Source organism: Schistocerca serialis, chromosome 5 (genome assembly GCF_023864345.2).
Source record: "Schistocerca serialis cubense isolate TAMUIC-IGC-003099 chromosome 5, iqSchSeri2.2, whole genome shotgun sequence".
NCBI classification, from domain to species: Eukaryota; Metazoa; Arthropoda; class Insecta; order Orthoptera; family Acrididae; genus Schistocerca; species Schistocerca serialis.
This window is the reverse complement of record NC_064642.1, coordinates 242,286,785-242,297,809: the sequence shown is the minus strand read 5'-3', so window position 1 is coordinate 242,297,809 and position 11,025 is coordinate 242,286,785. Positions and strand designations below refer to the sequence as shown.

The 11,025-nt window shown below is 36.7% G+C and overlaps 1 protein-coding gene across 1 annotated transcript in view; it reads right to left on the bottom strand.

Moving 5' to 3' along the window:
- Positions 1–269: 269 nt before the first annotated feature.
- LOC126481872 (mucin-2) overlaps positions 270–11,025 on the bottom strand; it is a 265,151-nt gene continuing 254,395 nt past the window's right edge. The window contains exon 12 of the mRNA XM_050105831.1: positions 270–3,101. Coding sequence (XP_049961788.1) covers positions 2,940–3,101 — 162 coding nt within the window. The 3' untranslated portion in view covers positions 270–2,939. The remainder of the gene's footprint in view (positions 3,102–11,025) is intronic.

Here is an 11,025-nt window from a genome sequence, read left to right as displayed (position 1 = left end):
AAGTCTCCTTCCCATCAACTCCTAATGACCAGTACTTCAGTGTGATACCAGCTAAAGCATAGTTGTGGAAAATCTTTTTGTTTCCCATTTGCAGTGTTATAATTAATTAATAAGAAGGCAGTCTACATACAGCTAAAAGCTAATTTCTTACAAAAGAAATGTACCACTGAAAATTGTTAATGTATCTTTTTATGGATGTAGGAGGAAATTGTGAGCATTATGTGAAATGAGAATAAATTGATACAATTTTTAAACATTCACTCTGTTTATTGGTCAATGAAGTACAGTATATACAAAATATTTTAAACTTGACTTTGTACAGATTTATATATAATATACACACACACACATGCACTCACACACACATGTATACATGTAACAATAATATTGTTTCATGTGGCAAACATGTACAGATTGTTTGTAAAACAGATGTAAATAATAAATTTATTAGTAATTTTTTGTGAACAAATTCTAAGAAATTAATGATCAAAATATTTCTGGAAATGCAAAAAGTGTTTCAGGGAATGATATTAGTTTTTTAGCTTATTTCTCCCTCTCTTTTACACATTTATGCAGTTGCTGGCGTTTAGTTCACCATATGAAGAGCCTATAGTACTCAAAATATAGTGAACATCCTTTGTGATTACAAATTCTTGGCCTATGTGCAAAGCTTCATTGAAATTCCATTAGGAATGGTCATGTCACCTGGCAAGAGTAGTGGCTGTTCCAGGCACCAGGCCTCCAGAAGCATAAATATTTAAACTGGATGGCAATGGGTGGAGTCACTGGTCATAAAACTGCCATGGTTATTATTATTAGAAAAAGTACACAAGTGGGAAGTGGGGGGAAAGGGGAGGTGGTTGAGAAAACACTATGAAAATGGCCAAGACCATCATCTCCATTTCAGCACATTTATTGACAAGCTTGAACAGTTTAATTTAAAAAGATATGTAAACAGTATACTCAAGGGTGCTAGCTCACATCATGTTACAACACAGCAAAGAGAAATCATTCATGATTCATATATGCAAGCATAAAAGATCTGCATGGGGAATACTGGGCTAACTCAGATTTTGTGCTATTGTAGCAGTTGCTACTTCCCTTTTAAATTTGCCTAGAGTGAATGGATTAATTTGGAATTTGGAGATGGTCTAGCTCCATGGCAGTGCACTGATTTTTATTTGCAGCAGTTGACGAAGGCTAGGTGAGCACCTAGACATCAAATATCACAAAATTTCTTGCTCAAGGAGCATAACTCCACTAATATTTACAAGAAAATATTAATGAAGTAAGATGTTCATTGCTTAGTATGCTCCAAAGGAGAGAAATACATGTCAGTAGAAGTACCACAGTATATGTAATGTACCAATATCATAACTTAATGTTGAGTTTTCCCTCAGCCTGATTATGCAGTATGGACAGGAAGTTCAGGTGCTCAATGAACAGAAAGTCAATTATTTATGTCTATGACAAAATAAATCTAGTAATTCTGAAAATTTAGTTACAGCAGAAACCTAAGTTAAAGCTTGCACCTGTTTGCAATATCACAATAAATATTTATGCTAAAAGGTTTTTAATGAAACTGACACTTTTGGTTGGTGTTTTGTAAGATTTACCAAGTATGTTTGTTAAAATTCCATTCTTTTGTTAGTCTCTCACCTTACATTTTCCTGTAATGCTCTCACAAATGGTCTTTTCAAGAATTTTAGGCAAGCTTGTGGAGGGCTTTGTACATTATTAGCACATTATGTCATATTTGTTGGTGTGATAATTTTGAGAGCACCTTGTACCTATGTAAAGAACTATTCTCTTAAATCATGTAACACTAGTCATGAACGATTACTACTACTGAAAACTATGCTGAATTCTTGAGTGTATCAATTGAGTCTATTATACAAAAATATTTATTCCTCTCATAGCTTTTATTTAATTTTTAAGTTGCTTCTTCAGAATTAAAATATTCTACTCTGCACTGTAAATTTATGTATAAATAAAGCCAGCAGATGAAGAGTTTCTAGGCCCATTTAAACATACATCAGTTAAGAAAATATTTCACTGTAGGAAGTCATCATACTTTTACAGATTTTTGGTTGGATTTGTTCAAGAACGCTAGACCCTAAATAGTGATTAATTTCAGATCTTTTTGTGCATTCTATCAGTCCATAGTGTTATCAGCTGACTACTATCAGTAACAAAATATTTCTCAATTGGCATTCAGCTTACAGCTTCCTATCAAATGAGCAGAAACGTTCATGACTTATGTCATTTTGTTGATTTTCACAACATGTAGCACTGTTAAAAGTATATGGCATTTTGACTGCAGCCATTGAATCATTCCTGTTACTTAACATAAATATCTGTTCTGGACAAACAGTACAATTGAAGTTACAGGGAGTATTACTTGGAAGTGATTTACTATATATTAAGTTTGATTACTAGATACAAAATCTTAAATTGAAAACAAGATTTTCAACAAAGATTAGGCAGCTTCTCTATTGGGACACATTTCACAGAGGACAATAATGGAGAAATTCGCCTGGATAAATATAATTTGTAATGAGGATAAAACCTCTTATTCATGAATAAAATTGTGTGTGCAACTATCAGATCTGCTTACAGTTATCACAACATTGAGCTAATTGTAGTCCTCCTCGACATTTATTTGTACAGCTGTAGTTGCTGTCATGATTTAAGCATGGCCACATAAAATTTATCACAGTTTCCTGTTGCTTGTTAAGTATCTATGGACTCCATTTTGTCACCTGACTAGAGAAATTAGAATGTGGACACACATTTCCAAATATCAGACTTACATATATTATTTACAGTTTATAGAAATAAGTAATTCCTGAAACACTGAACAACACAGATTTTTCTCTTTTCTAAGGACTATCAGACAGATGATCCTGGTATGCTTGTGTGGCCACAGATTGCTTACTTCAGAAATTTGTGTCATAGTCAGACCTCCTTCGTGCATACCCACTGGTACTAGATCCATTACCATTTCCATAATATGCATTGTAGTAGTATCCATTCCACTCAGAGCGCCAGCTATCATAAAGGTTTGCCATGCTGTTTTCTTGAAGTGAAGCTGATGAACGCTGTAATCCGAAAGGTTATTGAATGTAATCCTTAAATTTACAAACAGATGTTATACAGTGGAATATTATTACTAGTCAAACTTGAACTTCAATGATCAACCACTAAACTTATTCATGATGGAAGTGTCATGCAACTGAGCACAGCTGTTGGAATCATCACTACACTCTGGAGTTTTAAGGATAATTTAGAACACACAACTACGTTTGATGAATTTTACTATAGTTTCCTTATATCATGTGACAAACAGATTCATGTACAGAGTAAAGTTACATATCTTCCTATACTTTGATCTGCATTTTTTCATGTAATCCTATGCACATATGCTTATCACAGTTTATTAATAGTTTAAGGATAGTTATGAAAAATTAGTAAAAAAAGTGAGTGAACAAGTTTTGAATAGCACACTCTGAAGACATTTTGTATGAAGGACTCTAATGGGGAAATAGAGCTGACTGGATGTGTAAATTCAAGAGCATAGTCATACATTATGGGATGAACGGGAAACTGTTTGATTATAGTCTTAATATGACGGTCAACCCTTCACAACTGTCATAGCTTCTGCCCCTCTTAGAAGACTTACGTTAGGACACAGATGCAGTGGAAAACATAACAGCTGCCTGAATACTGTGAGAATGGATGCCAGAGTACTACAGCAAGCACTGTTATGCTACTGTCAGTGATTTTCAGTCTCCCAAGCCTAGATAGGTAAGTTGTAAGAAAGGCTGATAACTGTTGCATTTAATTGACTTTTTAATCTGCTTAGAGTCCCAATTTCTTGGCTTTGCCTGCAGGTACCATGTTCAAGACTGTTTTATTAGACTATACTATGTGATCAAAAGTATCTGACACACCTTTGTAATGCAGAATTGACCACTAGATGTCACAAGAGGCAAACCCACCCATGTAAAAGGAGTCAGGAAGTATTGTGTTTTAAGCAGAGAAGTTGTAACAACAGAAGAGCTCAGTGATTTTGATCATGTGCATGGATCTGAGAATCAGATCCATCAGGGGCATTTCTACCCATCTAAAGTTGCCCAAGCTGGTGATGTGACTGTGAAATGAGAACATGAAGCCTCATGTACTGGGACAAAGACTGTCAAGCATTTCAGAGGATGGTTGTAAAAAAAATCAAATGAGCTCCAAAGTGCTATAAGTAGCCCACCTAGCACAATGACTATGCATAGGGAGTTATAAAAAAAATGTGTACAATGGTCGAGCAACTTCTCATAAGTAACAAGTTTCTGTAGTCAATGATAAGCGTCACTTGAGGTGGTGTGAAGAGTGACGTCACTGGCGAGTGGAAGACTGGAAACAAGTGGTTTGGAGTAATGAATCATACTACATCCTGTAGCAATCAGATAAAAGGATTTGGCTTTTGCAAATTCCTGTCATCATTTATTGTTACATTTGCTGTAATGAATTACAGCAAATGCGGTGTTAGTGTTTGGGGCTGCTTTTTGTGGTTAGGGAACGATCCCCTTATTGTGCTTAAGAAAATGTTAAATGTGGAAGGATGTGAACACATTTTACAGCATTGTGCACTGCATACAGTAGAGGGGCAGTGCATAGTCAATAACTATTTGTACGGCATTACAATGCATCCTGTCATGGCCTGCCCAGTGGCCTGACCTGAAACCAATAGGACACCTTTGGGATGAGTCAGAATATTGACTTCACTCCAGATCCTGGTGTCCAACATCACTACCTTCTCTGATTTTCGCTCTTGAGGAATAATGGCTGCCATTTGTCCACAGACATCTCACTGAAAGTATCTCCAGCAGAGTTCAAGCCATCATAAAGGTAGATGGTGGACAAACCTCATATTAATGCCTACTAGCAGGTGTTCAGACATTTTTTATCAGATAGTACAAGTAATATTCTTCTAAATCTTATGTGTGGAACAAAAGATGTCATGGGCTTTGTTTTTGATCATGTTTTAATTTTATATGTTGCTGTTAATTAAAAAGTAGTTTTCATGATTATTCAAAAGTGCTGATAAAAAATCTTGGAATACTACAGGGTTATTACAAATGATTGAAGCGATTTCACAGCTCTACAATAACTTTATTATTTGAGATATTTTCACAATGCTTTGCACACACATACAAAAACTCAAAAAGTTTTTTTAGGCATTCACAAATGTTCGATATGTGCCCCTTTAGTGATTCGGCAGACATCAAGCCGATAATCAAGTTCCTCCCACACTCGGCGCTGCATGTCCCCATCAATGAGTTCGAAAGCATCGTTGATGCGAGCTCGCATTTCTGGCACGTTTCTTGGTAGAGGAGGTTTAAACACTGAATCTTTCACATAACCCCACAGAAAGAAATCGCATGGGGTTAAGTCGGGAGAGCGTGGAGGCCATGACATGAATTGCTGATCATGATCTCCACCATGACCGATCCATCTGTTTTCCAATCTCCTGTTTAAGAAATGCCGAACATCATGATGGAAGTGCAGTGGAGCACCATCCTGTTGAAAGATGAAGTCGGCGCTGTCGGTCTCCAGTTGTGGCATGAGCCAATTTTCCAGCATGTCCAGATACACGTGTCCTGTAACGTTTTTTTCGCAGAAGAAAAAGGGGCCGTAAACTTTAAACCGTGATATTGCACAAAACATGTTAACTTTTGGTGAATTGCGAATTTGCTGCATGAATGCGTGAGGATTTTCTACCGCCCAGATTCGCACATTGTGTCTGTTCACTTCACCATTAAGAAAAAATGTTGCTTCATCACTGAAAACAAGTTTCGCACTGAACGCATCCTCTTCCATGAGCTGTTGCAACCGCGCCGAAAATTCAAAGCGTTTGACTTTGTCTTCGGGTGTCAGGACTTATAGCAATTGTAAACGGTAAGGCTTCTGCTTTAGCCTTTTCCATAAGATTTTCCAAACCGTCGGCTGTGGTACGTTTAGCTCCCTGCTTGCTTTATTCATCAACTTCCGCAGGCTACGCGTGAAACTTGCCCGCACGCGTTCAACCGTTTCTTCGCTCACTGCAGGCCGACCCGTTGATTTCCCCTTACAGAGGCATCCAGAAGCTTTAAACTGCACATACCATCGCCGAATGGAGTTAGCAGTTGGTGGATCTTTGTTGAATTTCGTCCTGAAGTGTCATTGCACTGTTATGACTGACTGATGTGAGTGCATTTCAAGCACGACATACGTTTTCTCGGCTCCTGTCGCCATTTTGTCTCACTGCACTCTCGAGTGCTCTGGCGGCAGAAACCTGAAGTGCGGCTTCAGCTGAACAAAACTTTATGAGTTTTTCTATGCATCTGTAGTGTGTCGTGACCATATGTCAATGAATGGAGCTACAGTGAATTTATGAAATCACTTCAATCATTTGTAATAGCCCTGTATGAGGAATCTTCAAAATGTTTCATTATGTATTTTACACTGTAGTCTTATTGCATTCTTTGGCATGATAAATACTTTCATTACTAGTTGCATTGTTCCAGGAAATACTTCTATAAAATAACTGGTATCAAAAGCATACAAAGTAAATATACTATGGAGCAGTGGAAGTGGTGACTGGAGGGACAAGTATGGAAGTCATTCCCCCCCTTTTCCCTTTTCCAACTGTTCTGTAAACTTTGCACACTCATGTTCTCACTGGTAGACCTCAGCTCTCAGAAGATCCATGTTGAAATAAACTCAATAAACTTTGTCATCCAACAATAATATCAACGGTGCTATCTGGCATGGCTATGAGATGGCCGATGGCCAATTGCCATGCCCAACACATTATAAAGTGCTTGCTTGGAAGTTAAGTGTTTGACCAAACAGCAATCTGAAATAAAGATTTTACAGTCAAAAGCAGATAATGAGTTGTTTCAAACAATTATGGCTGCAGAATGATGTATCGACAAATCTGTTTAAGGCACTGCTGTAAAATGGAGGCCCGTTCAGATGTATTTTTGCATGAATTATGAATCATATTGTAGCAAAATACACTGTTATTATTCTTTTGTCAATGCACAAATCAGTTTCATTTTTCATTATATTGACATTTAAGTGTTCATGAGATATGCATGTTACATTTAACCCCTGCTCCCTGGAAATAAAATGAACAAATATGTCAGCACAGGCATTTTGAAAAATTGTTGGTATAATGAGAGGAAAAGAGGAAGCTGACATGAAAGGCAGTGGTGAGAGGAAATTGTGTTCACAAGTTTGAGTCAAGAGAAGAAAAAAAAAACATAGCAGTTAATCTAAGTTACTGTTTCTTAATTATCATCTTCTGGAGAACTAAGAAAGTCATCTACTTGCACATTTTCTTATTTTCTATTGGGTTGTATTGGCATTGTTAAGGGAGAAGCCTTAAAACCTTTTTGCCATTATGGATGATATTTAGTCAAGTTCAAATTGACTGTAAAGGTGCTTATGTCACCTGACTTCCTCCAATGCCTGTGAGTGAGTACAGTAGCTCTAACATGAAATATTTTTCTCTTCTAGCTACTGCACAATTTCTCCCTTCATTGTGTTTGAATTATGACTTTTTTACTCATTCTTTGAAACATCACTGTCATTATACATGATGATGACACAACTCTCCTCTAAATCATGTAATAAAAAATTAAAAAGAAGCAATGTTCACCACATTTCTACTCATTTCCTAATGACAATCACTAGATTTGCTGAACATAAATATCAGTTTGTATATTTAATGAATCCATTTTCTGCTGATGCTATATGACATAAAAAATGTCTGTTGCCTTTCCCAGTCAGCACTTTCAAGCCACGTTTGTCTTTAGATGTGCTTCCTGGCACTATTTTGATTGTCAGATCTCAGCAAGATGAATAATAGGGCAAGGAATATTTTCTTTCTTGATGTAGTGTAGTGTATTTTTCTTGTAGAAGTGGGTCTATTGCTACAGTATGGTATCTACATCAGAATGCATCTTCCTTCGCTGCATTTTCTGTATCAAAATCCCAAACATTTTAAAATATTGCCAGTTGAGTGGTAGCCCCCTGTGAAACCAGTCTTGTTGCATAAGACATCTGTCACTTTTTGTTATATGAAATATGAAGCATGACTGTGAAATTTAATTACATTACGACAAACGATCTCTGATTAGAAATTGTACAAATCACTGACAACTCTTCCTCTGCTAATATCCTTTCTTGGAGAATGAACCATGTATCTCGAATTCAGATTTCCTTCCCCTGTGCTTCTGCACATGTTATTCTCTGCACTGTTCAGGGTGAAACACCACAGGTCCTCAGTGTTCCTGCCTGTAGTGCCAACAAAATTTTATTTCTTCTGAGATTGTCTTCAATGTCACGAAAAAATTCGTATGTATTGCAGATGATACTGTTCATTTAATCCCATGTGTCTTATAACAGCCACTTTTAGTCATAAACAAGACTAGAAATATGCAATGAAAATCAAAGCTCTCTCAGCAAACAAACAACACTTCCATATAGTGAACACATATGCAAATGATCAAAAGCAATTCGGTGACAAAGCCAGGCTGGTGGCAAACTAAATTATGGACAGTCGCCATGTAAATTATGTCAACAATAGGACCCAGTAGTTGTTGCTTATTATGATGCTATATGTGTAGCAGCCATGGCTTGCTGACACTGACTCAACAGTGTGCACTTAGTTGTGGACTCAATGAAAGACTTCTCATTGGCAGGTAAAGAAGTGGGGGAGGCACTGACTGAGAGAACTGACAATACTATCCCAGGTATCTCTTTCACTGCTACCTAGTTCAGATAATTTGGAAAGAAAAGTACACTGTACTTAGTTCTTTGATTGACTTCATCTGCATATGCATCTACATGACTGCTCTGTAATCCACAATTAAGTGCCTGGTAGAGTGTTCACCGAACCACCTTCAAGCTATTTCTCTACTGTTCCTCTCTTGAACAGCATGAGGGAAAAATGAATACTTAAATTTTTCTGTGAAAGCTCTAATTTCTTTTATTTTATTACAATTATCATTTCTCCCTATGTAGGGAGACAGCATATACATCTACATGACTGCTCTGTAATCCACAATTAAGTGCCTGGTAGAGTGTTCACCGAACCACCTTCAAGCTATTTCTCTACTGTTCCTCTCTTGAACAGCATGAGGGAAAAATGAATACTTAAATTTTTCTGTGAAAGCTCTAATTTCTTTTATTTTATTACAATTATCATTTCTCCCTATGTAGGTGGGCACCAACAAAATATTTTCACATTCAGAGGAGAAAGTTGGTGACTGAAACTTCATGAAAAGATCCTGCTGCAACATAAAACACCTTTGTTTAGTGATTGCCACACAAACTCACATATCATATCTGTGGCACTCTCTCCCCTATTTCATGATAATTCAAAACTAGCTGCCCTTCTTTGAACTTTTTCAATGCCCTCCATCAATCCTATCTGATATGGATCTCACTGTGTGAAACAGTACTCCAGAAGAGGGCAGACAAGAGTAGTGTAGGCAGTCTATTTAGTAAACCTGTTACATCCTCTAAGTATTCTGCCAATAAATTGCAGTCTTTAGGTAGCTTTTCCTGTTACATTTCTATGTGATCAACTTAACCCTCAGCTACTACGGATGTTGACAGGAACACAATTACTATGGAGAGGTCTCTCAGACTGCCTTTTTATTTTATTTTTTGTATAAAACCCCTGTTTTGATGAATATATATTTTCATGACTTCCTGTTGTTCGTTACACGTCTTGAAAACAGACTTTATGGAAATTTGCATTTTTTAAACATCTACAGCTACATCTACATGGATACTGTGCAAATCACATTTAAGTGCCTGGCAGAAGGTTCATCGAACCACCTTCACAATTCTCTATTATTCCAATCTAGTATAGCGTGCAGAAAAAATGAACACCTATATCTTTCTGTACAAGCTCTGATTTCCCTTATTTTATCATGGTGATCATTTCTCCCTATGTAGGTCAGTGTCAACAAAATATTTTCACATTTGGAGGAGAAAGTTGATGATTGGAGTTTTGTGAGAAGATTCCATTGCAACAAAAAACGCCTTTCTTTTAATGATGTCCAGTCCAAATCCTGTATCATTTCAGTGACACTTTCTCCCATATTTTGTGATAATACAAAATGTGCTACCCTTCTTTGAACTTTTTCGATATACTCTGTTAGTCCTATCTGGTAAGGATCCTACACTGCGCAGCAATGCAGAATTTAAAACAGTTTGAAAACTAAAACACAGCAGAATTTGCAATTTTATTTTTACTTTATGTATTACTAAAATAACAGCAGATAGTTACCTCTCTAACCACTCACAGATTATCGTCAGGAAGACAGTATTACAGATTCACTACATAACTGTAGGAAAACACATTTCAGTTATGACAAACTGTATTTGGAATCAGCTCTGAGTTTACTACTCATCATTTTAGCATTAGAGCAATTATTCTACCCCATTATTCTATCTAGGGAGAAATTTTGCCAAATTTTTATTTTAAAAATCAAGAAGATAGTAATTACCTTATGTATTCTTCCAAGGCCATGAATCAAATTCTAATTGCTTTCAGCCTTCTTGCATTGCACACAGACCCTCCTACAATTCTCAAACCTAATCAAAGTGCCACACTATTGACGAGGATACCTTGTTTTCCACTTCAAATAAGGAAAACAAAAGGCTAGGATCATATCTCCAAAATAGAAAGTTTTCTACAAGACTTTTAAGAATCTGTTGCAGTTCAGGTAGCTGTAAGACAATGTTTAGTTGCCTTGTTCTTACATTAGCGGCTTCTGTTTTCTCCATTTTTTTCTTTCTGTTCTTAGCAAAGAAGTATGCTTCTCCATTGACATCATCCATCACATCTTCATGACTTTCAGTTTCTTTCTCTGAATCAAAGTCAGGGTCATCATTACTGTCAACAGAGCCTTCATCTGAGAATTCACTGAGATATTCTTGAATGCCCACATCCGTCTTGCAAAGACAACA